This window comes from Perca fluviatilis, chromosome 20 (genome assembly GCF_010015445.1).
Source record: "Perca fluviatilis chromosome 20, GENO_Pfluv_1.0, whole genome shotgun sequence".
NCBI classification, from domain to species: Eukaryota; Metazoa; Chordata; class Actinopteri; order Perciformes; family Percidae; genus Perca; species Perca fluviatilis.
The window spans coordinates 24634765-24661758 of NC_053131.1; the positions used below are offsets into that span (position 1 = coordinate 24634765).

Below are 26994 nucleotides of genomic sequence, written 5' to 3' on the forward strand. Positions count from 1 at the left end.
TCATCCCCCACTTTTTCTCTGCTTCTCCTCTCTTTCTCTCTGTCTGTCTCTTGTCTCCATTGAAAGAAAGAAACATATGTTCCCGTCCAAAGGGAGACACATTAAACACAAGCTCTTTTTAGTAAAGGGCTGGGCGCTTTTTCAGGGGCAAAGTGAAACTCTATCTGGACGGCAAAGGGCAATACGTGCCTTGGCCCCGGCCCAGGTCTGCACTGAATATATTTGAAGTGTAAATATTTGTATTCAACATATAAATGGACTTGATAGGCCCCTGATAACAGACTAGAATTGATTTGGAGTATATCTCACTTAACACTGAAAACTATGTCTGGACTGTAAGGTCTATGTAAGTATGCTATAGGATTACATACAAGAATGCCTGGGCAGTGTGAGAAGCATGTGTGAGTCCAATATTAAGGCTACTACGATAGACTGTGATAGCAGCTTTCTGTAGGTTATCACATTTGAATGACCTTTTCTGTTGTTGGTGATGAGTCAAATCAATAGTAACTTTAAATGCATCTAGCTTCCCTCTTAGATATGCCCATGCTTTACGTGCTGAAAGTTAAGTGTTGAAAAGATGTGAACACAAGAGCAGCGTCCTTATCTAACTTCTGAATCCCAACAGTGCGATGTGGGGCGACAGTTGAACATATGTTGCAGCGAGGCCTACTTGCCTGCGAGCAAACTTCCGTTTGCCCTCAACAGACACTGGGGACGTTTCAACATCTGTTGAGCAAAGACTACACCTGTCTTCCTCTTCCTCCTCGCTAGCAGACCTGAACCCCCAACGTTTTCGTTCCCACCCTGCTTCTTTCCGCCACTCTGTCTTATACTTCCCTTTTCGTTCTATTAGTGGCAGCTCAAAAAGCATCTCTGCAGAAGGGTGTTTGGCACTGTGTTTCCCAAGGCCACCAATCACACAGTTGGGTATTTACAGTGGGACGAATCAAAGTTCTTGTTTTGAGGCTGACCCTGAAGGATGTGGGTTTTACCCTTGGCTGGTGATTGTGGCTGTCTCGTCTGGGCCTAAATGAGTCGATGCTAGCCACACACACACATTACACTACTATACGCTCATTTACATAACATACTTGTAACACTTTCAGTATGAATGCACTAAGTTTTACGACTATATCATTACCATGGATTAAATGCATAGACTGTTTATTTCCTGGGACATACACTGGGTGTGAGTTTAAGTCTGTGCCATAAATGGGAGGTCAGCAAAGCTTTTGGCATGCTTTTATCAGAAGTTCACCCTCTCTGACCACAGCTGGGTGATCGTCTGGTCCCTTAGGCAGATGCATCTGTCTCTCTCTGGGGACATCAGCAGTGTGAAAATTCCCCTCGCAAGTCTGAAAACAAGCTGCTCACAGCGGAAGTTGCTACATGAGACTGTTTGAGCAAAGAGCGCAGCCTTCCTTTTCTGATAAGGGGATAAAGCTCGCTGTGTGTGTGTGTGTGTGTGTGTGTGTGTGTGTGTGTGTGTGTGTGTGTGTGTGTGTGTGTGTGTGTGTGTGTGTGTATGTGTGTGTGGGTTGAACAGAAGCAGTGCCACACAAGGACAGCCCTACAGCGAGGCAGGTTGAGGCAGGCAAAGAGAATGAAGGGGTGTCAAAATAAGGTCCAATGCACCCGGATTCTCTGACAATACAACAAGGCCCATAGCACATTGAGAGCAATCATCCCTCTTTTGTCCCTTCATTCCATGTATGTGTGTGTGTCTAACTGTCTTCTACTCCGGGGTTGAGGCGTGTTGGGGTTGATAGGAGAGTGGCTGTTTTTCAGGCCGTTTTGGCAGCATGCCTGCAGATTTCGTAGATTTCCCAGTGCTGCTGCTGCTGCCGCTCTGGCCTTGTCTAGCACAGAAGGCCTATTTGGCTCCGGTGACAAATCATATTAAAGCAATAAGCTGCTTTGAGTGTGTTATTTTAGCTCTAATGGTGAATGGGGTTGTTGTTGTTGTGTGTGTGTGTGTGTGTGTGTGTGTGTGTGTGTGTTTGTACATGTTTGTGAGTACATGTTTGTGAGTACGTGGTAGTCAGGTTGTTCGAAGCAGCGAGGTGCTGGGGGAAAGGTGGGGGCCTTGCAAGACTGTGGGAAAGGAAAGCAAGCTGCCGTTGTCACATACATCAATGCAACGCCAGCAGATGTGTCAAACGGCTTCGTGTTCACACCTTTGTGCATACTAGTTCACACACAATAATGTGCAACAAGCATGCATTTGCCCCTAAATATGCACACAGTTCCACACAATGAGAGTTGATATTCCAGGTGGGTCAAAGTAAATGTGTAAAATGTCAAATGTGTGAATTTTCCACTGTGTAGGCACGCACACACTTGACTTTCAGTACTTTCTCTGAGGTTATCTTGTAAGTGGACTGCTGCAGCCGTGTTGAGGTTACAAAAGATTGACCTCTTCTTTTCTGTGATGTTTCCAAGGCTTCCCTCTGTGTTTACCCGGATGATTACAACCTTCTCTGCTCCTGGAAGCAAAAGAAAGATCTCGCTACACCTATTATTTGCTCACTGTTCCTAACCATTAAGGCCTGAAGAAATAAATATCCCAAACCGCAGGGTGGTGGTACACAGCGTATTTTCCAGTAACCGGCAGGTGCCTTCCTCCCACAAACCGCCCCCTACCCCACCCCCGTACATCCCCACTGCCCCAACACAGAAAACGGTTTATTGTCATAATGCAGCGGGGGAGAAAATATTCCTCCACTCATGGGCCATTTATTTTTCTAAATGCAGAACGGAACTTTTATTGAATTACGGCTGAAAGGTCGTAATGGCTCCCTCCTGTATGGGTCAGTGTAAATAAGGAAGAGTGAGCATACACAGAGTGGGTTCTTCATAGGTAGGTAAACAGGAAAAATGCTTGGCTAGTGAGTTTAGGGGGAAGAGGGTGAAGAGACAGAGAGCGGAGAAGTGACGTTGGCCCAGCTTGTTAGTGACTCTGAGAAAATGTCTTCGACTTGCATCATCAGAATGAATTAGAACTGCTGTCTGGGGCCTCTGTAAATAATTCGGTAGTTCCTAGTACGCCCTGCTGTTCTATCTGGCGTCAGCAAATACATGGTGGAAATTTTTGTCTGAGTGGAAAAAAGAAAGGGCATTTCGCCGCGAGGCTTTGTGCGTGTGTGTCTCCGACAGTCATCAACTGGCCTGAGGAGGTTACATTGCATTGTTTCAGAATGTTAGACAATGCTCTTCTTCTTTCCTTTTGGCAAAAACTTGTGTGTTAACGCTGCAGCAACATGCCGCAGAGCAAACGGATGCAGCAAGGGAAGAAGAGAAGAAAAGTGCCAGTAATAAACTAATGGCTATATTTTCTTTGTTTATACCTCAGTTTAGTTGAGGTATTTAGACTAATTAGCTCTGCTTTCACAGGAAAGCCTAAGTACAAAAGCCTAAGTAGGATTATCAACAGCTGTGTGTGTGTGTGTGTGTGTGTGTGTGTGTGTGTGTGTGTGTGTGTGTGTGTGTGTGTGTGTGTGTGTGTGTGTGTGTGTGTGTGTGTGGCCCTCAAAGGGAGTTGGCCTCAAAGCTTCTAGATGTGGTTAAGGTGGCAACAGTGGTCAAAGAGCTTCCATCTCAGTCCTTTATTTACCCTCCCCCAACACAAATTACAGTTGCTTTCATGTCTGTCCAGTGATGCTTTAATGACTCTCACAGCAACAGTCCTGTATTCATTCATATCTAACATTAAAATACATAAAGATTTCTCCCATAATATTTAACAATGGAGTGTGGTTGGTTTTCTCTAATACGTAGACATCTTGCATGACTACTGGAGGAAACTGCCCTCATCCCTCCCCATCACAAGCCTCAGACCTCAGAATGAAGTTCCTCTCTGAAATCAGTCCAAACCTATTCAATATGCACTGCAGCATTCCAATGGAGTTATCAGTTGGCCAATATTTGCTCTGCTTCTAATCACTAAGGCTAAGTATGACGCGTCTGGAGTGACCCCAGGGAGGGGGAACGCCGCGGTCGACAGCCTCCAGTCAATGCAGACGCCACGGAGTGTCATTTCTCTGAAGAAGACATAAAATCTCATCTTTATCTGTTCCCATCTGTCTGTCAGTGGTATTGGGGAAGACTATGTTCTCCGCCAAATCATAAATTAGGTGGTCATGAGTTTGGTTGTTGAGATAAGCTGCTATATTTGTGTGTGTGTGTGTGTGTGTGTGTGATTGTGTTCATGCTTAGGCCACTTAAATGTCTCCAGGTTATATGTTACGTTTGGGAGTTGTGGCAGGCCATCAGCAGTCAGGAAAGCACCCAGCACCAGACATGCCACTGTTGTTCCCCTCCCCTGGCACTGATACACCTGTAGGCCTTTTCTTTTAAAGACACCCATCTCCCTTTGCAAACATCAAAGTTGCCTTTGAGAGAGCAATTCGCACCGAGGGTGAGCCTTTCATGTGATTTGTGGTGCATGGGCGTGGCCCTGGGGGGGGGGGACTTTAAGAGATGGACGCACCTGGCAGGTGTATGAACTGAGCACACGCAAATATATACGCAACAACACGCATGCTACCTTTTGTTTACTTTACAGAGAGACTGCAATATCACAGGAAAAATAACACAGCAAATGTCATTGTTTGTCTATTTGCATACTTTGTACAGTCTGTGTGCCAAATGCAAATAGAATCAACCCGCCAACTCCAACATGCACCCCCGCCGCCCCGACTCCCTCCCTAACGCCCGCCATTCTCCTCCTGGAGCTGTGTGAACACACCCAGCCGAGTAAATAGAGGCAACAAAACACGACAGCACTTGATTTTGGTGGATACGTGGGCCTATGGTTGGGAAGGTGTTCAACTCTATCTGAAAACACAGAATTATACAGTGCATTACCTGGCACTGTATAATTCTGTGTTGCCGTTGAGGGTCTAAGTCTCATCAGACAAATTGCCACTTTGACCTCACTACAACATGCTTCCACATCCTCAACATTCAGCAAACAACTGTCTCTCCTTTCTGTTTCTTTAACATGCTCAACCCTCAGACCTCTGGGTGGGAACAAAATGGGTCTAATAAAAAAGAAAAAATAATAATTAAAAACCGACCACCTGAGTCATTTGCTGATTTGCCTGGACAGTTTGCCTTAATTCTAACTGAGTTAAAAAAAAAGGACTTTCTGATTGCCCTGACAGATGCATCTGTAAAATTGTTTCTTGTAACTTTAGCATCACACACACAGACTTGAGCTTTGAGTGTTGATTTTCACACACAGATAGCAGCTTTGAGGTCAGTCCCCACATATTCACAAAAATGACTTTTTTCTTCTCTCAAAATCATTCATGCACCAATTGTATTTACTCCGGGGTTTTTTTCTATGTCTTAAGATGAAAAACATCTGTAAATTATATCTGTTTATCTCTATCTGTACAAATCTTTTTCTACACATTCACAAACTTGACCTTTTTCACACTGTTCAAATACTTCTGTGCTAATGATTTTTTTTTTTCAGGCTCTAAAAAGATGACGGCCCCCACACACTCTGAAAATTATTTCTGAACATCATTTCACAGGCTTAAAATTTTTGTCGACCCTTTTTTTTTTTTTTTTTATCTCTCTCTGGCCCAGCCTGACCTGTGGTGAGTTCATCTTTTCTTACCGGGAACTGATTCATTTGGAGAGATACAGAAATACCCCCCCCCCCTCCTTTTGAGTAAATAGGTAGGACCTGATGTCATATGTAAGTGAGGGAGTGAGATGAGCACCAAAAATATAGTTGTGGGAATAATTGGTGAGAATAACCCTGCACCAAGTGTGTGAGTGGTGATGAAGAGGCATCTGATAACAGCGACAAACAGGGAGGGTCTCGACACTTCATCTGTCATCTGCTTTCCTTTTTCGCTCTTTTGAGTGCAGCATGCTCTCTCTTGTCATTGGATGTGGTGTATTGTTAAAGCTGCTGCACAGACAGAAGTGGAGGGAGTTTTTTGAGTTGCAACAGTTGAGCTTTAGTTTGGCCTCAGCAGAAGTTTGATCATATAGTATGACAGATACATAAGGGGGTGGGGGTGGAGGGGGGTATGACGAATGCCGGATGTGTGATGAGGAAATTAGCAGCAAGGGAGACAAAAATACTTAGCTGAACATTTAGCCTACTTTCTGTTCAGGAACAGAACGCTTACTGTGTATGTTTATTTCAATTTGCGTGTGTGTGGGTGTGTGTGTGAAGACACATTAGTGTGCACATACTATCCTATGGCCAAGATAGTGTTTTCAAAGTGTTTTCAGAAAGGATGGTGGCCTTTGTTACATTGCCGCGGGTGAACCGCTGCAGTCTTGTCCATCAGGTTCTCCTGACTGAATCAGTAAATATTAATAAAAACCTCCTCCCTCTGTGCCAACTTCTGCCTTGGCTCAGCTGGCAGCCATGCAAATGCAGGCCCTACACAAACAGGCTGTAAGGCACGACCTGCCAGCCTGCGGACAGGTGAGCACAGCGTGGCCAAGTCTGGCTTCAGGCTGTCTGCGCTTTATGAATGATAAAGCTGAGTTGCACAGGCAACATTGTGTGGCAAAACTGGGATCAAAGCAGTGTTGGAATGTATAACTGTCTCTGAGGATGAGATTTGTAATGAAAAAATGTTATTAGTTTTATGTGCTGGCAAAAGCGCCTCTCTGCTTTGGCTCTAAACGTTGTGCCGCCGATATAATGTGGTGCCTTTTGGTTAGAGAAGAATGTGATTATTTTTTTGGCACTAATAATGTCTGAATGGTAGTGTGTGTTCCTGCGCTCTTGACTGTGCTGGGACAGGACTGATATTATACTCTTAGAATGTGCTTCTTGCTTAAATATGAGAGGTCCTTTATCTCATCCTGCAAGAGATTTCTATTTAAGGTCTACGAGTCCTTCAATGCCACGGAATTGGACTGAAAACTCATGTAAACCTCAGATCTGACAGCTCATTCACAACAATATAATGAACAATATAAATGTGCCGCGTTTAAAAAAAAAAGCCTATTCTATTAACCGTGATAAGCTAGCGATCTTAACATTTGCACTTATCAAATGATCTCTGGTTCCTGGAGGTTAAGCTAAAGGAGGTTCATATTTGCAATGCTTTTTTTTAAATCAGCCTTTGCAGAAGTTTATTTTCTGTCTATGAATTCCCTCTCAGCACCATGTAACAGCATTTATTGGAGCCCTAAATTCCTCCTGCCCTATATTAAACAGTGTCACTTTAACAACCAACCCAAAAAAAAAAAAAACCCCCCCTTTTCCCCCTTCCCTAAACCTTTTTTTTTTTTTAAAAAAAAAAAAAAAAAAAAAAATTTTTTTTTTTTTTTTTTTTTAAAAAAAAACTATATTAAAAATTATTAAAAAAACAAAAAAAAAAACAACACCCCCAAATAAAAAAAAAAAAAAAAAAATTTTTAGATGCAAATGAGATGCAGACACACACAACTTTTTTTTCTTTTAACAAAAGACAATTAAATTGAAACCATTCACCCCACACACACACACACACACAAATACACACACAAACACACACACAACCACAAGCGCACAGTGTTTATAATTATCTCCCTCCTTTGCAGTCACTGTTCTCTTTAATGCCTCTGCAAATAGCATCCAGTCTGGCAGGGGAAGGTGGGGAGGTTGATGCCCCTCTCTCTGTGCCCCTCGGCTCCCTCTCTGCCAGCCATAACCCCCCTCCCCCCCATGTGGCACTTGCTACCACTCTCTCTTCCCCTGCTGTGGACTGTTTTGACTAGGCTAAATCCACCCTGTCCCAAATATCCCCCTCCACCGACATGAGCACAAGCCCCAGCTATCCACCCGTTCAGAGACCTTTAAAACCCTGCACTCTAGAACCATTACAAACACAATCCCTCCATAGGTAGATAATGAAATCCCTACCCATCTCGTCTACCCCAACTTGGGCTCACACAAAAAGAAATCTATGCACATAGGCCCTGACTCATGTGAGTAACACTACTCTCCACCATCCCTCACACCAGCAGCATTAAACCACATGAGAATGTAGCTGCGGCTGAGCGGTGGCGCTAACAGCTTTAGCACGCTGGGCCTCCCTGCCAGGCCTAACAGTGGCCGGAGTCTGCCCTGTGTTAAATACACGAGTCACTTATGTTGTCGGTCAGGTACGACCCCTCTGACCAGCATTAGGGAAGGTAGGGAGGAGGAGGAGGAGGAGGAGGAGGAGGAGGAGGAGGGGGGGGCGTCGACTGAGCTGAGCCACCTGCGGCTTGGAGACTCACTCAGCCCCTCTTAGTGGTCTTGGGTTATGCCTTAATATGCTTTACAGTTTCCTCTGACTGGGCCCGTCCCTGTGCCCCTGCTGCACACACACACACACACACACACACAAACCTTGCACTACTATACTTCGGAGGACAATGTACCACCCTGCATTTATTCTCTGGAGGCTTACCATAACCGCTACAAGCCTAACCCCAATCTTAACCTAGTTTTAATTCTAATCTTAACCCCGAAACCAAGTTTTAACCCCAAAATATATCTAGTGGAAACCAAATTTTGTCACATGTGATCGTGTGAACAGATGCTCTACCACCTCAATGTGATGAATGCATAGCACACACACTAATACACACACAAACACACTATCAGACATGCTCACATTGTTAGATGTTCATATATCATTTGCATATGACCCATGCAGTTCATTTAGCATGTAGAGATAGATACCCCCCACTTTCAGAACCAGGAATAGCTGCTTCTGCCTGGGTGGCTCTGCAACATTCACATCACACCACAATCGCAAAGCGACAATAAAAATAGCGTCTCTGTGTGTGTGCGTGCGCGCGCGCGCGCGCGTACTTACTGCGCGGTTCTCGGGGTCCATCCACGGTGACTTTGATGGCGCGGTGGTAGGTTGCCACTTGTGGCGGTCCGGTGAACACGGTGATGGTCAGAGTGAAGCTCTTTCCTGCAGCAAAGCAACATGTCCATAAGATTTATGGAAGACTTGGCATTTCACTTTATAAACGGCCCTTACCGATGATCTGTTTTCCCCTCTTGTTTGCAACAATACCTCGCTTGTTCAATTTCAAATCTTCACCGGCTTTTGTCCCGCTGCAGCCTTTAAATTAAGGGGAGGGGAGACCACCTCTTTTGATGGCCTGACTGCGGGTATGATTTAGATTATCGAGAGAATGTGTTCCAGATTTTCCGAAAGAGTTTACAGCGATAGTTTATTGTTCAACAAGGCAGGATCTTGCTCCCATCTGCATCAAAGTCCGTGCAGAGGGAGGAAGGCTGTATTATAAAGCGGGTCCGGACGGTGCTCGTCCCCGGCTCTGAGCAGGGCAGCTCTTCTTAAAAAGAGACGTGGGAGGAAAGAAGAAAAAGAAGAATCCTCGGGTGGGGTAATTGACTACAGAAATGAAAGGGAGGCCTAGGTTACTTTTTTAATTTGAAGACGGGACCCATTTCCCATTCATCATATCACAGCTATTTTAACATGCAATGGAAATACAAAGGGTCAGAAGAGGCTCCGGTGGGAGTGAGAGAAATTCCTTAGTTTAAGATTTTTGTGAAAAATCAGGCTTTTAAAATACTTCTTTTTAAAAAAAATTTAATTTCAGGACATTTAATTATTCATGCCTGAAAATTGAGAGGTCGCCTCCATTAATAAAGCACAAAAATGTTGCCCATCACAGTCCTATGCAACAACATATCATCCTGCAAACAGAACTGTTGATGATGATTTGTTTATTATAGCAATTAAACAAAAGAGCCATGTTATCATGATTATAGTCTTGTGTGTACAAGACGATAAGCTTTTTTTGGTGGCCAGGATTGTTTGACAAATCGCCACAGGACGTGAATTGCAAGTGGTTTTACATCCATCCCTCAGAAAATTATTTATATTCCCCTGGATTAAGAAAATTAAAGTCACATCGCAACTGTTCACATGACGCAAGCCAGATGTTTCGGATGACACCCATGGACGTCAGTTGGCAGAGTGGATGCAGTCATACCTAAATGATTCCAGATCTTTGTAATAGACAACAGAGATCAGAATAATGTTTTTTTTTTAAGCTATATTTTAAGGAGTAGGCTAAGCGTTTCCTATGTGTGCGGCTGTGCAACATATCTGGTGACCTAGATGTTTAATAATTTTTCACATTTAGTAAAACATAATAACATGCTGTCAGTTGTTTTCCACTTGGACCCAGAAATATGATCCATCATATCATTATAAGCGCGTTTCCAAATGTTGCTGTTGCAGCCATTCTCTTACTGTATGTGTGCGCCTGTGTGTGTGTGTGTGTGTGTGTGTGTGTGTGTGTGTGTGTGTGTGTGTGTGTGTGTGTGTGTGTGTGTGTGTGTGTGTGTGTGTGTGTGTGTGTGTGTGAGAGAGAGAGAGAGAATTTCAGCTCACCTCGTCCGCTCCTGCCCACGAAGCGCAGGTCGTTAAAGCGGGCCACCTGGTTCTTCATCACGGCAGAGGCGTTCCTCAGCTCGGCCGAGTAATTCTCGTCGTTGCCGGCCATCACAGTGACCAGAGTCCCGTCGGGGACATCACCGAGAGCCACGACCTGCACAGTAGAAAGCCGGCGGTCACTCTGGGTCACCAAACCAAATGTACACAATGCGCGCGTAAAACCGCATTCGACTCCCATAATATTAAGCAGGAATATCTTTACAATGTCACCATCATGTCAGCAATAAAACATCACAGAAATAATAAAGCTGGGAGATTTCATGAAGTAGACACCCTCCAATGTAGATTAATGACATTTAAATATAGATTATATTCTAAATCTGTATAACATGCGTTTCATTCCTCTAATTTATTTTCATTGTGTTCGCGGATCTGATCCAAATTCACGATTTAGACAATGTAAGGCTTTATATTGACACAAGCCACACATATTTACCTATGAGGCTTCACAATCATATATAATACAGAACAATAAAATAATAAAATAATGGAAGTCAGATCTATTTGCTCAGACGTCTTGTAATTTCAGACCTCTCATCTGTAATATTTTCTGGCCCTACTCCGGATGTTATTATTCTGGATGGAGCCGTTTAAAGCCAATTAAAGCAGAGCTGTTTTAATAATGTAATACCCTACACAAATACAAAATGCATAAACCAAAAACCACAACTTTCAGAGCCCTTACTTAAATAAGTGCATTTAAGTAACCGCCACATAAAATGTATCTGGTTGGTTTTCAATCAGTTTAAAAAAAAGAAAGAAGTCTTTTCTCATGCAACTTCATACAGTTAGAAAACCACAGTGTGCGTCATTAAAATCAAAATCAAATAAAGTAAAATTAGAAGCCATGTGTCTTGCCTTGAAAGCCACGGGAAGCGTCTTGTTGCACCTCCAGTGAGACGGGAGGACGGAACAGAGGAAGTTGGGGCTGTCGGTCCTGACCAGCTCGCCAGCGTGGTCCGCCAGGACGTCCACCACGTTCCGAGAGTCCGCTCTCGACCTGAGGGGCCCCGGGGTGGCCATGGCCCCGTTGCCGTCTCCAAGCTTACTGCAGGGGAAGGACGTGGAGGGCGGCGTGAACCGTCTGGTGGTGGGCGGCTCTACGGGAATATGCATTACAACAGCTTGGGTCAGTGCCGCCTGACTGGGTTGTATCACAAGAGCAGGACAGTGGTTTTTTTTGTTTTTTTTTATTATTTGTTTTCCTCCAGACGCTGATGGTTTCGGGAGTCCACTGTGGGAGCGCAAAGGATGGAGGCGAGAGCGCACTAAAGTCTGAGTGAAGAGAGCCTCGCTACCTTAACAGAAACAGTCAACTCTGATCACTGGTTGGTGCTAGATCACCTGCACAGGATGTGTCAGCCTGAGGAGCATCAGGGTGACTCTGTTTTTTTTGTTGACTAACTTCAGCAAAACACGTAGGTACAAACTAAGTCTCCGAAGTCTCTCACAGTGCTGAACCTGTATAACTTGATGGACACTTTGAGCCGCGTGTAGGCTAGACGCTGTATCAACACCACAAACGACTTGAGCTCTCACTTTGAAATCTCAAACGAGTCAATGAATCTTCTAAATAAACGATTGCCGATCAGTGCAAATCTGTCGGCAGCAATCAGGTAATCCAGCCGCGATGCAGAAAGTTAGACAATCCAGCTGACTGGGTTTCTCGGTTTAAGATTGTAAAAGAACGGTCTCGACTAAACAGCCAAACTGACGCCTCGTCAGATCTCAACAGACTCCGCTGGCGGCCAAAAAAAAAAGAAGCGTAAATCTAAATGTCTCAAACCCGAATATCTACAGCCAAACTGCTGTAGTACGCCAGTGTCCTTTTCTTGCGTAAAAGTTCTTGCAACTTTATCCTCGTTGGATCTTCCCCGCCACAAAAGACAACGTTATTCTGGTACAAGAGGAACTGTTCCGTCGCTCCAGCTGAATTTCCTTTACAGTTATCCTTTAGCGCAGCAGGGTTATAGGATAGGGCGCAAGAAGGAGCCGTAAGGCTGAGCGGAGTGCAGAGTGCCGCGATATTATTTTACCCGAGTCATTTTAGTGTTTAGTGGTTGGGAGTGTGGAAATGATTTCCACCAATGAATCCGCTGGGTTGGGCTTTCATCAGACCAATCAAACTCTCCGCTGCTCCTTCTTCAGCCCTGTGCTGTTGTCACACACGAGCTGAATTATTGATACATATCCTTGCTTTTCTCCCTGCTTGTGTTTTTATACAGCATAGGCTATAGACAGACGTTAAATAAGTGACAGCATGAGTTAAAATAAGAGACGCATGGTTTTCACAGAGCTGCATGGAAAATGAATCATTTGGACATTTTAAATTATAGCCAGTAACCATAAGCACCGTTGGCATTAGATGAAGAAACTGTCTAAATGTGTAAGACATTGAATGCAATGGGAATTTAAACATGTTAAATAATTGATTCTGGTTCAGTGCAAAGCAGCCTCTGTGTTGTTAGGAATGTTCAGTCTTACACGGAGCCGGTTTAATTAATGAAATAATATATAAACTGAAATATCTGCACCTTTCAACCCTGTCAATGGTTGAGTTGTTTATAATTTATATAAAGAAGGATTTAGACTGCAAAGGCCTGTGGTTTTACTTTCATTTATTCATGAAAAGCTATTATATCTGGCAGCTTCGCACCTCCTCTCCAGGTAAATAACATCTTCATAAAGTGAAATTATGAGTGCAGACAGATCTGTATCATTTTAATTGGCTGAATTAATGACAGAATTAACGCAAACAGGCAAATGTGTTTCTTCCACATCAGAAGGTGTGTGTTTGTGTGTGTGTGTGTGTGTGTGTGTGTGTGTGTGTGTGTGTGTGTGTGTGTGTGTGTGTGTGTGTGTGTGTGTGGAGAGAGAGAGAGTGTGTGTTTTGTGTGTGTGTGTGTGTGTGTGTATGTGTGTAGAGAGAGAGAGAGAGAGAGAAAGAGAGAGAGAGAGTGTGTGTATGTGTGTGTGTGTGTGTGTGTGTGTGTGCGCGCGTATGTGCCAGAGGCTGAATTCATTAGAACCCTGAAATGTTGATGGTTATACATCAAATGACGGCACACCCTGCACACCCTCAGCCATGCATGCTTTCTGACACTAGTTGGCGCATTTGCCTTTTCAATCGCTGTCAGACAGCCTGACATTTCACATGTGCAGAGGAAAGGGAACTTTTATCTGTGCTCTGAGATAGTCAGGAATCTGAATTAATTTAAACCAAATCAGATAAACGAACTCCGTTTGTGAGGTGTTTAGCTCGTTGAAAGAAGCACCGGTGAATTTTTCTTTTCGCATCTGTGTTTGAGTTTTTGGCCTGAATCACAATCATCTTTATTATTGTTGAGAAATTAAATGATTATAAAATCACTGACATTTATTCGTTGAATTACCGCGCACCGAAGCCACATGCTGGATTGGAGTCAAAATGTCCGTCTCTAATTACAACATTTAGAGAATGTATTGCTTTATTTTTAATTTTATTTTTTAATCTCTTTTGCTGTAAACGCATTAGCAGATGATCAAACATGGGTCTACTGGCAGAGTTTATTGATTAGGATAGTAAAAAAAATTCTGATAGATTTTGCGATATGACTGGTGCAGAAATTATTTTATATATTACTGACAGTGTTGATTAAGAAATATTAAAATGGCCCCAAAAAACATGATACAATAATGATTTTATTTCATTTATTCACACAGGAAATTGACAATAAAATAAATATTGAACAAGCCATGTACGTTTTCGTTGAAGCGCATTTTGAAATGCATCCAATCAATCGATGTTTTTATTTTAATAATAACACAATTTATTTTCGTGTGCGCGCGCCTCTGCGTGCGTGCGGCGGTTTTTAAGTTGTTTACTTGCATGAGAATAAATGAAGTGCAGTTAAGTGGCGTGAGGAGTCATCGGAGTGGCTTCACATTTTCCCTTATTTTCTCCCCATCAAACTAAATCAGAGTCAGAGAGAGAGAGAGAGTGAGAGAGATGCAGAGGAAAGATTTTAAAAGTTAAAACATAGCCTAGACAATTCCTAATTACTGAAATGTCAAAATAATGCTCGGATATTAGAGCTGTTTATGTGGGATCCAACGGGGCCAAAACCTCACACTATCAGTGGTGGTCTGTCAATGCTGCATGCACTAACACTTAGGCCTATATAGGAAAAGCAGCCCAAAAAAGTCTATAAAGTTTATAAACATCACTTCTATAAATCAAATCTACATACAACACCTTGCTAAATATGTCTTGTTTTTAAGAACCTATATATAAATGTGCTTTTTTTTGGGGTCACAGAAATATTAACCATTAAGCATGTATAACACTCTGACACCATGTTTTGTGGTTGGTTTTTATTTTGGTGATCTAGGACAGTGGTTGGGGTGTGGTGACACATAAAAAAAAAAATAATCTCACCATTTTACTCACTAGCAGTTATACCAAAAATCCTGATGATAAAGCCATTACCATCGGCTATGTATAGGTGTAGACGACAGAAATATTCCTTTATAAGCGTCCCAGGGAAAGACCTAACGATCCATGGCCTAATGTGTTTTGACTTTGATGTTTGTGAGTTGAAAATGTAGGGGAAGCCCAAATCACACAAGCCCATTCCACTCAAATCACTCCATAAAACAACAGCAGCTAAATCCCCATCATAACTACAAAAAAAAAAATCACTTCTGATCAGATCGCCTGTCATGAGGCCTCTATTTTCAGTACAGCTCGACTGGCACAATGACGATGCCGGTGATATTTTAGTCGTCCTCCTGCCCTAGTTCATTATTAATATGTGACCACACGCCCCAGCTATACCCTCCTCAGCTGTAATGTGTGCTCCGGGCGCCTGTCACATTTAGACCTCCACATTTCAACATGCAGTTTCTACTGTTTCAGCCGCACAGGCATGGAGGACGGAGCCCGCCGTGGCCCTGAACGATTTTTAATGATCCGGCGTGGGTTGAGCCTGAAATCAAGACAGAACTTGTGGAGGATATGTGAAACCCAGGGACCCACCTCAAATGGGCCTCAGCATATAGGATTCTTACCATTGAAGGTTAAAAAGAAAATGGATCCTTCAGATATAAATTGAGATATCACATCATTGTTTACTGATAGTTACTCTGTGAAAACTTGTGACTGAGAGGATGCCTTCATCCCTATATTCCTGACCTGAATCATAATGTACGCTCATTGGTATTAGAAAATGGTTTGTTGGCTATAAAAACACCACGAAGCAGCAACACGGTCAACCGGTTGAAGTTAAACTAATGCTTAGTTCTTACAAAGAAGCACGTTCTCTTCTGTGTGTACAACACCAAAGGAAACCACATTTACTTTAGGTTTTATGTGTAATGAGTCACATTGTAAGGACTCATATGAGTATGATCCCCATTAGCAGAGAAAGCAGTGGAAGCCTTTGGGAGTGTGTGAACTTATACCTGACTCTAAATGCCACCCACACTCTTTCAGTCACTTTGAAATGGGGACAGTCGCCGATACGTGGAGAAGCCTTTAAAGTTTTTCCATCCTTTTTTTTTTTTTTTTTTTGACTAAATATGATCTATTAGCCTGTGTAAACTCCTGGGCTATTTTCAGACATGCACACATAAGCCTTGGGATGGGTAGCTATTCATTTGGAAAAGGGGGCTATGGGGGCAATTAGAAATAGTTTGAGGTTCGGCGATGACATAAGACAAAGATTTCTATCTTTAGAGGAGCTGTGGCGGTCACACATTTCTGTACATTCACAAATTACAGGGCAAGCTTTGGCCCTCAACCCACCGAATGCATTCCTTCCGAAAAGTGTCTGCTCGAATTTCAGCCGGGGGTTTCTGCTCAGTGGAAATATGAGTGTTCTGAATGGGCGACTTCTATGAAATGGAGTTTTATTCCTCTTGGATTAAATTAGCTCTACTTTGGGGCTCAGGGTATTTTTTTGTATGAATGATGAATTCTGCGGTGGCTGTGGAACGCTGGGCTTGTTTACCCTTCCCTCCTCTTTTTTTTTTTTTTTTTTGAGACATAGCTCGCTATGAAATGGACTTTTTTTTTGCTTGATATGACAAGAGTGTCTGTGATTAGACTTTCAGCATGATGTAAGTCACCAAAGCCATTTGTGCCAGTCCCCTCGAAGCCAAATCAACTCCAAAGCATCAGAGTGTTTATATACACAAGTATATGGAGAAACTTTTAAACAACAGTGAGTGGGTAGAGACTGTTTGGGTTTTGGGCTCTCGCTGCTCTGATGGCTGATTCTCTCTCAAATTTTGATTACATAATGTGTCAGCACATCACAATTGGTGGTCATTTTTGTCCATTTTGATGTTCAGACAAGAAAATAGGAAACACATTGAACAATTTTGATCATATAAATTTGTATGTTATTTTTTCTCCACCAGGGCCGTCTGTGTTAGTTTTAATGATGACTGGAATGCACTTGTGTATTCAAACTTTGTTTTAGCTCTTAATGACCCTAAAACACTTTATTTTTATTAAAATTTCTATAGTTTTCTTATATAATTTGCCCCTTGTGGTGCTTTATATATCCAGTAACTCATGAGAGTGTCAGGCCCCAATTCCAGATCCTTGAAGGCGTTTTGAGTATATATTATCCTAAATATGATAGAGTATGGTGACATTTCCAAAACCCAGCAGCTAATTACTATGCAAGTGTGATGAGTTGAGATGCAGCAGTCACCAGAGGAGACAATGAGCCCATTCATCTCATGCATCTTTAATATTCTGCTTACATTTTATAAAAGGTGCCGAGCGGAGCCAAGGGCTTATAAAAGCCCTTTGAATCAATTGTGCAGCATAATGGCTGTTGGGGGACGACACCAACTACGTTTTTATATCTGTCTGCTGAATGTAAATGGACTTCTTAAAGACTGCATTCATTTTCAAACATACCAAGCATGTGTTTGTCTATCTGACACTTAATTTCATATTGAATACATTATGGGATGAGTTGGGTAGCGGTGCTGCTTTGATCCTCTAGAGTAACTAAGTACATTTAACTCCATTTCTATTTTATGTAACTTGACTTCTACTTCAGTACATTTCAGAGGGAAATATTTTACGTTTCACTTCACTACATGTATTTGACGTGTATATGATGTTTTACCTATTAGTTACGTTTCCAATCTTTTTGTTTTGTGACCCCTTACAAAAAAAGGTGGGGCTACCAGGTTGACAACCACTTGACTAAACTACCTGTTTTTAAAGTTGCCGAAACCAGCTCCACATTGACCTGCGGCTGCACGTGGGCCATTTTTCATTCTTTTTTAACACCCAAAAATCAAGACTCACTCCTTTCCGGTTAACAATAACCAAATAAGTCATGAAAGGCTCAGTGAGACACTGATGTGTTCACTGTGATTGGTGTTCGGGGGTTGAACGTGGTCAGGCCCCCTGCCTGTCCTTTCAGTGGCACACACCACACCCGAGGCAGGCCGGGGGGGGCGGCCGTAAACCCCCGTGTCACGGTCGCTCCGCCCTCACATCATCCGTCGGGTACACTCACCCAAAGATGACAGTCAGCACTCTATGATGTGGTTCCCGGGCCTGTTTATTCTTTGGAAACCCACTAAAAGTAGCATTGGATGGTAAGCTCACCAAAAGGCCCCAGTGCTATTATGAGAGCACTTTGGGTTGAGTTTTGATCTGGTGGGTTTGTAAATAGGGCCCTGCCTTGCTGCGGGGCACCACTTTTGGGCTATATTGTTTAGTGTGACCTGAAGGAAGCTTTTTGATATTCAGGGTGATTTGTAACCTGGAACAAAATTCAAAAGTCCAAAATTAATACGGCTTGTGGCGTTTAGAGTTGTGTACTCCATGAGGCCATCAGTGTGTAATTTTCATAATGTTGATGATGACGGACAAAGGCCTACAAAATGTACCCTGTTCTACTTTTCTTCATTTCACTGAAGGACAGACCGTATTTTTTTTTTCAGGGTCTTTATTTACCCCTGAAAGTCAGTATAACTTTTAAATCTAAATGAGTCCCATAAATACGTCAACTCTCCCATTTTTTTATTTTTTTCAGTTGTGGTTTTTAGTGTGAGCTATAATCATTTCTCATCTTTCTTTGTCTCTGTGTCTGTCTGTCTATTTGTGTGTAACAGCAAACACACAAATCCACATATACACACAAACGCGCTGTTTCTCCTTTTCTAGCGAGAGCTTCTGATGCAAGGACGGCAATCTGTAATCTGTAGTAATTGCATGTTGCAGAAAAACATTTTTCCGCTGTGGTAATCGCTGCAATATGTGCAGTTGCGTTGCCAAAGTGACAGCACCCCCACCCCCTACAGACACACACACACACACACACACACACACACACACACACACACACACACACATGCACACGTGCACACCCACCCACACACACACACACGCGCACACACACACACACACACACACACACACACACACACACACACACACACACACACACACACACACGTAGACGAGTATCCTGACTCACTCTGACTTTGCTGAATGTGTCCAGCTAAAACTTTTGGAGACTGCTTCCCAGGATATGGCTGAGAGACTAAGACATACAGGCAAGCAACTAATAGTATTGTGACAAACTTGCGACTGGTAAGCACACACACACACACACACACACACCTGTGGTGCTGTCATGCTGCATTCACCTTCTGCAAAAGATTTACAGTTCCTGCCAGTGACAGTTTAACTGCCATGCTGCCCCGGTGCCAGAGCCCTGCCAGAGCCCAGCTGCCACACACAGATCAGGAGACGAATCTTTCACAGAAGCCACATCAACTCACTCTCCCTGCTCCTTCGCACACAGCCATTGCACAGTGCAAGCAGATGATGAAATTAAGTCCAATACCAATCCCCTGATATTTCTTGTAAATATGTCCTGGAGAATTGAGTCAATTGTCAGAGTTCCTGCTGATTAGTAAAAGTTGTAGCCACATTAAATGTAGGGAGTGTAGTGGCGGTCTGTGACTGAACCGTTAATTGCATATTTATCAAACCATTGTCTACCATTTCATCGCGCTGACACCAGCGTCTACTCCACTCGGTTGGACTGTGGCGCAGGTTTATGAGGTCATCACCACCGTGGGACTGAGGGTAAACTATGGTGCGTGTTGAAAAAGATAGCACGTCTTCTCACAGCCACAGCAAACAGTCTCTCTCTCTCTCTCTCTCTCTCTCTCTCTCTCTCTCTCTCTCTCCTTCCCGTTGTCATTGCAGCTCAGCAGTGCCACACATTTATGATATCATTATCCACTGCGTCATCACCCCTTTGCCCAACAGAGCCCCAAAATATGTCAGCCCAGTTGGTCTTTCTTATGTTGCACTCGTCAACGTGTAACCACACACACCTAGTATAAGGACAAGTTATGCTCAGAGACATTTATAGATACACAGCGAGACACCAAGATTGCAACCAGACTGTGTGTGCAAACCTTTTCCTCTCTGGGCTGCTACTCTGACTGCTGAAGCCATCCAACCTCCCAGCAGTTGAACTTCCCTGTGTCTCTAATGGAGTCTCTCTGTCAGATCAAACAGCTCCTACTGACGAGGAGAGGAGACAGATCGCAGCGCTGGAAGCCTTTCAGTCTGACAGCCCGAACACGTTTGACTGGCAACGCAGCCTGTGTCTACTCTTCCATCGCTAGAGATCCCACACAAATATAGTAGCGCCACCAGAGAGGGGACAAGGGGGTGGCGAGCGGGGAGGGGGTAAGGGAGCCCAAGCCCGTCGGCTCAGAAAATAAGTTGTGAGGCGTCCCTCTCACACAAAGGCAAAGCCCCATAGCTCAGTCTTTTTTCTTTCTTTTTTTTTTAAATGAAATCGCATGTGAGTTGAATATTAGGAAGTGCGCATGGCTTCCAGCAACCACCGAGCTATTATAGCAGAGCCTGTAAATCACATTTTCACCAGCAGACAATGCCCCTTTGTGCTTGTTGTGTGGCTGTCCCCTCATGCTGAGAGAAGCAATGCGTGTTTAAAAACTGTGGAGATTAGAGTTAAGGATATGTGAGGAAAAGTGATTAAGATGAAGTGTCAGTTTTAGACCTCTGGTTAATTAGTGGCAGTCATGTCAGGAGGGGCAAGCAGGACAATCTGCCCTCATTTAGCCCCATGGTGAGAGGGACCTTTGATGTGGTTGCACATGGAATGCTGTTGTTCATTCCTCTCTGCAACAAAAGCCACATGTTTTTATTTTTTGAGACTTAGGTCCCTGTTTCTTTGGACTATAAAGGAACATGGTGAGGTATGTAACGTATGAAATGAATGGCATGAACGCCAACCAGCAAAACACAAGTTGGAGAGGACTCTGCCAACTAGGCACTGGGCCAAATGTATTGTTCTTAGCTGCATTATGTATTTGTATTCAAGTGGTAGACAAAGTGTATTAGTCATCCCTGCTGTCTGTGCCCGTATAACACCACTGCACACACACATTCAAGCGTAGCCTTATGTAAACACATACAAATACACGACATGTACACATTTTCAACTCTTTAACGAGTGTCATCAGTGTTCGTCCCTTTCCACTCCTTTCATCGCTGTTGAGGGACTGTTTCAACAGGGGTCATTCCAGGTTCTGTCACACTCATTCAAGAGCAAATGGACTTCAAAAAGCCCCCAAAATATTGAATTTGCATTTATTTTCCTCTTCAGAGGGGTTCGGCCTCACGAGCACCATCTGACTCAACGCAGAATCCAACCAGATTCGAGCAGGAACCCGGTGCTGGTTTCCTGACAAGTGTCCGTGGCACTTTCCTCCGCAGACGTGAGACAACTGTTGGAAAGTACTCGGCTGGCCCTCCGGGCTTTTCACCGTAAGGAAACAAGGGTGTGGCGACCCTCAGCCTTCAAGCCAAGGAGCTCAGGAGTGCACTTAGACACATACTATTGTCACAGTTCATACATCCAGTCTTTTGCACAGCAAGTCATTATTGTCAATCATTCCAATTGATTTCAGATTGAATCAAAAGAGAATGAATCCTCTCCAAACGTCACTGAGCCTTTCTGCAGCGAGTGCAGAGAGCACTGTGCTGCATGCAACTCTGTTTCTGTGATGTCTTTGGGCTTGATTCCCAGTTCTAGATTAAGCAAACCTAATTGGAGGCTAAAACGTATTTTCAATGGAGTCCCTCCATTCAAATCATTGCTTAAGTCAAGGACTTGGCTTAATTGGAGTCCGGGAAACCACCCGTGTGTCCGAAGTGACTGAATGTTTCCTCTCATCATCTCCACTGCTAATCAGTAGTGGCGTTGCCCATGTACAGTTAGCACCCTGGCCACGTGGAGCTAGCATAGAAAGGCAGGACTTTTCCCCTCTTTGACTCAGAGCCTGAAGCATCCATTGAGGCTTTGCTGTAACTGCACACTAATCCCCTGATTGCTGTGTTTAGGCCCAGCACGTTGCTGCTCCACGTCAAGGCGGCCGCGGCTAACGACGAGCTAATGACACAACGATGACAAGGAGCGTTTGTAAACCCAATCAGTAGCCTGGAGTCTGGCTGCCTGGTGATTAGGTTAATCAAACTCTATACTGACTGAGTGACTGGCTCGCTGTCTGCCTCTTATGTCATCACACTGATTAAAGGGGAAAAGTTGTGTTCAAGTCCGTCCGGCCCTTCTAACACAAACGTCTCTCTGCCAGGTTGGCAGTGTTAGCACAGCTAGCTGTCATGCTAAAACCTCAGAGGACTCCCTGTTGAATTGAGGACCAACTTAATTTCAGTGTAATTTTGCTGATTTTAACATGACAGAACGTGTAAAGATGCCGTTACCTTCCTGCTATAACGGCAAACTGTCATGTCATTCTGTAACAATTCATATCTAAAAGAAAGAATCAAGCTTCTTGGTGCAATTAATGATCCTTGACATGCAAAGGTTTCTAAGACCCTTTCTAGGTCACACTTAGATTTTTTGACAACAAATTGAACAAGGTTGTATCTTACAGAAAAGGCTCACTGGTAAGAAACTCTCACTCCTGTCAGTGTGAGTGTATAACCGCAGTACACAGTAGTCTGTTAAATATTTTTTTAAGCACAAAACACAAATTGGTACTTTTATAAAATCAAGAAAGCAGTCATTGATATTTTTCAGTTAAGTCCTCTGCTGTTTAGTCACCATGTGGGTAATTCTGCTGGACTAAGGCATCGGGGAACCATATGTTAGTCCTGACCAGCTATTACGGTGAGGTCAGACAGCATTTAGAGAGGGAAAACGTCACGGTCATCATGTTGACATGCACTGCTCCTCTCTGACTCAGCATGGGGAAAAAACTCGGTGGTGTGTGTGTGTGTGTGTGTGTGTCTGTGTCTGTGTGTGTGTGTGTGTGTGTGTGTCTGTCTGTCTGTGTGTCCATGTAGTCTATGTGTGCCTGCTGCAGTTTGTGTGCGTATATCATAAAGTTCCCTGTGCGTTTGTGCTCGTGATGGCTGAGTCTGTGACCGTGAGAAGAGTATGTGCAGCAGACGGAGTGACCTCACAGCAGACAGACTATGGAGAAGAGATGGAGGGGCCACTTCTGCTGCACAGCTGAGGGGGAATCCCTGGCATGGTGTTTCCTACTGAGGCAATACAGAAGTGAGCAGCTGTAGAGAAAGTACATGCTCGCTAAAGTTTACTTCAGGGCAGAACCTGCTGCAATACAGGGGTACTAGATCATTTTGTAATTTTTGCATGATTTTTTATGATGTAAAAAGGTTGCAGCGCAAGCAAACTATATACAAGAATATGGAAATACGGGAATTTGAGGAGGAATAATGGATTTGGTTTTGTCAGTTTGTAATCATCGTGAGGTTACTAGGCTACCAGCACCCACACACAACCCCATGGTAAAACCACAAATTGTCATTTTTGCACTTTGTTTTTTGTACAAATTAAACTAACAAGACATAATGTGTTAATTAGTGAGCTTTAGACACGTTGGTAGAAAGATTTTGTGACCTTTGGACAGAGCCAGGCTAGCGGTTTCCTCTATTCCCACTCTTTATGCTAAGCTAAGCTAAGTGGCTGTTGGTTTATATTTAACTGCCATATACAGATAGTGGTATCAATCATCTCATCTAACTCTCAGCAAGAGAGCAGGAAGCTTATTCCCGCACTCATCTTTTAGTCAAAACATAAATGATATTGCTAAATGCTCAAATTTGCATCGCTCATCTGCAGTTCTGAGTCGAAAAGCACAATTAGTCAGCACAGTCAGTTATTTGTACCCCCCAATTAATAGGCAAAGAGAAAACTAAAATGCCATTTTTAAAATGGTGTCTTCACACAAATCAATTCCCTGTGGGTAAAGTTATGTTTGAGGGGAGGGAAGAAGCGACCCAAAAACATGTTTTATTGCAGCAACGACAATTAACTGTATGTAAACAAGTTGAGAAAAAAAATTCTGGGAAAATAGAGAATCAGAAAACATTTCATAGCTAGCAGCCTCTCGCATCCTATCATTATCTGCATTTTTCCTCCACCGTAATTAAGTTTTTTTTTTTATTGCTTATGGGAAGAGGGATGGGCTATAAGGATGTTTTGAGGATGATTAAAGTTGCTCATAATGACGCGAAGATTCAGTCTGGAGGAAGGATATTTTGTCTGTGAAAAACATTCCTTTTAATCCTTTGATGGTGGTAGGATGAGTTCTTCTGAGTCTTAGATCTTTGCTAAACTTTTACACATGATAAAATAAAAACCCCTCTTCCTCCTGTGTTCCATCTTATGTAAAAAAAAAAAAAAAGAAGAAGAAGAAAAAAAGTAGCTGCCTGCTGATATGTTTCTGAACATGTGGGATCTCCATAAGTTTGAGTCATTTTATGTGCTGCCGACCAGACCCGTGCCCTCCCATTAAAGTAATTTGTGGCTTAGAATGCAACTGTAATGTTAAAAACAAAAGTGCACAGCAATCGACGTTGTGCTTAGTCACCGGCAGTTTTTGCTTTTCCTCCTTTCTTACAGCTAGAGCAAGGATGTTGTTGAAAACATCTGTTTAACGATACAGGGAGGGGTCTAAACAATAAGTCTTCTTCATCTGAGTCAAACTCAGGTCACAGCTCTCTAATTGTAGCCAGAGTTACTGAAAACAAAGTAAACCTGGGATGACACAAATGTTTTATTTCAGGTTTTACTTTAAATTGTTTACCTTATTGCCAGCTTTGCCGGAAAATTGCAAGCAAATTCCATATACCGGCTGCATAAATTTAGGTTAATAATACATAAATTAGCTTACAATAATAATTGTGTGTTTTTCTTCAACCCCAGCCTTACCATGTAATAAGCTGTGGGGTTGGCCTGTGGTTTAGGGCGTAGGTTTAAAACAAAATTATGAAACAGAAAATTGCGAGAAAGGCTTTTCCTTAATTTAGTCGTCCACCATGCAGGACGAATGAGATCATGATGTAGTCTAATAACAGTGATGTGGGTTTAATCATTTTAACGTAAGGGTTTATATGAAATATTATCAGCTCGTAAGTGAAGCAAATAAACCATGAAGAAATGAGTCATAGAAATAGAAGAGCCTCATCCGGTATGGGCATTACTTCTTTTTTTTTTTTTTTTTTTTTTTTTAGTCAAGTGAAATTATTTGATATTGTGATCATTTCCACCTCGTTATCCAATTACGCAAGCATTTTCAAAGTCTGCATGTTTTCCTGCCAACATGTAGTTCCTGTTTCAATTTCTTTTTCATGTCAAGACGGTCCCAGTTAAAGAAGCTGGTCTAGACATTATGAATTCCTTTTACATCACTTGCATCATATTTGGACGTTTGTGTCCTTCAAACCAGTTACTTTCAATCGCCACTCTTTAGTTATCATGTAGCACTATAGTCTGTATAGTCACAGTGGATGTGTTCAGCATACATCCCCTGACTTCACTGCTCTCACAGCTGCCACGCACAATCAGATCACAGAGTGTAACACACAGACTAACTCTGGGTGAGCTGTGTTAAAGGGGGCAGAGACGCCGAGCATTCTTCCTGCCCGCTTGGCCCGACACCAGGCTCAGATCACATTCGTTGGATGCTGCTCCAGAGTCGACGCACCTACAGTTTACTTTCCAGTAGAATTACAGAAGCAGCCCCCCCTCCAGGAGTGTTTGTTGAAAGAAGTTGCTCAACCTTTCTGAACACTTCTTTTACCCCAGTTAGAGAAACCTGTATAGCATAAATCCATATTATCAGATTGGCTGAAAAGAATCTGGCCGCTGTGGTTGCTTGTCGACCACCAGAAAATTGTATTTACTACTACACTTAGCGCAACTTTAACCTTGACCAACGCAACACTGCGCATGGCGTTTGAGCTAAAAAGTGTACAAGGGTGGAGGCAGGTTTGGGATTAGTCAACCACATAATCAGCAAACCCCTCGGCATACTCTACCTCGAAGCCATCTTACTGGCAACCCCTGAAAGTGTTCCCCATAAAGTCGTGTTGACAGACGGTGAAAACGGCGAGACGGACCAAAAAGTAAATAAGTACCTCCAAAAACGTTTACAGCCCTAATCAAGTCCAGAGCGTTCCCTCTATTCAGCGTGCCTTCAGAGTTTTATAAATAGATATTATACTCGGCTAAATTGGAGACAGGATTTCGCCGCTCTGTGGCTGTCATAAGTTTTCTATTATTTGCTTTCACTTTAGAATATTGAAACTCTTAATATCTGGTTTCAGCCCGCTCAGCCAGTCTTCATGTTTTGGCGTCACTCGGGGGCCTCACACTCAGCAGGATTTTGAATGGACTCCAATCAAGCATGTTAATTTAAGGGAGGGGGTGGGGGGTGGGGGGATTTACCATATGACTTTGTTATTAATAAATTCAACAGAGGCCGGCCATGTGTTCAGTCAAATTTATAGCCTTTTTCTTTTTTGAGCTACCGTATAGAGCCTTTTTATTTGTCAGTGGTCAGCTTGAAGTTTGTCTCGGGTTTTATCCTGTGTGAATGATTCATTTTGATGCATTTAAGGAGTCTTTCTCTCACACTGACTGTACATGTGTCTCTCAGGCTTTTCCCTCCCAGAAACTTGTAGAACAAACCAGACCACCTCCCTGAATCCTCCAAAATAACCTTGCTACAACTGTGGTGAGGCATGGCGCATTTCTCACACACAAGCCCTCACTTCCATTCATGCAGCGCAATAAGCCAAACATATAAAACCATTCCCACCCTAATAAACCCGGGGCCCTTTTTTCTCTGCCACAAAGGGAGCTGGCTCCCAAGAGCGTAACACTCCTAAAAAAAACGGACCCCTGTATAAAACAGCCTGCAGGGAAAACAGCGGCCCTTCCAAGTGGAGGGAAATGCGGTGACAGAAACTGAGCCCAGGATATGACCCACCACACAGGCCCAGTGGTACCTGCTGTAACCAGGTACCCCACGTGATGCAAAGAATATGCCAGTATGTCAGGATCGGAAAACTCAGTAAAGTTTTTACAATTTTGCTTCACAGGGGGAAAGTCTGGTGTGTGTTTTTTGGAACCTACTGCTTTTCTTTTTTTTTCCTTTTTTTTTTAAGAGTGTAAAAGTGTCTCAGAAATGTTGC

General features: G+C 43.1%; 1 protein-coding gene across 3 annotated transcripts in view; it reads right to left on the bottom strand.

Annotated features, from left to right (window-relative positions):
• runx3 (RUNX family transcription factor 3) overlaps nucleotides 1-26994 on the bottom strand; it is a 48853-nt gene that overhangs the window by 18847 nt on the left and 3012 nt on the right. For 2 of the 3 annotated variants that reach the window (XM_039786280.1, XM_039786277.1), the window contains exons 3-5: nucleotides 11319-11560; nucleotides 10398-10554; nucleotides 8835-8939 (exon numbers count right to left, since the gene is read on the bottom strand). In XM_039786280.1, the coding sequence (XP_039642214.1) occupies nucleotides 8835-8939; nucleotides 10398-10554; nucleotides 11319-11560 (504 nt within the window). Of the gene's footprint in view, nucleotides 1-8834; nucleotides 8940-10397; nucleotides 10555-11318; nucleotides 11561-19907; nucleotides 20052-26994 lie in introns of those variants that run through there. The other variant, XM_039786278.1, reaches the window with a different exon arrangement.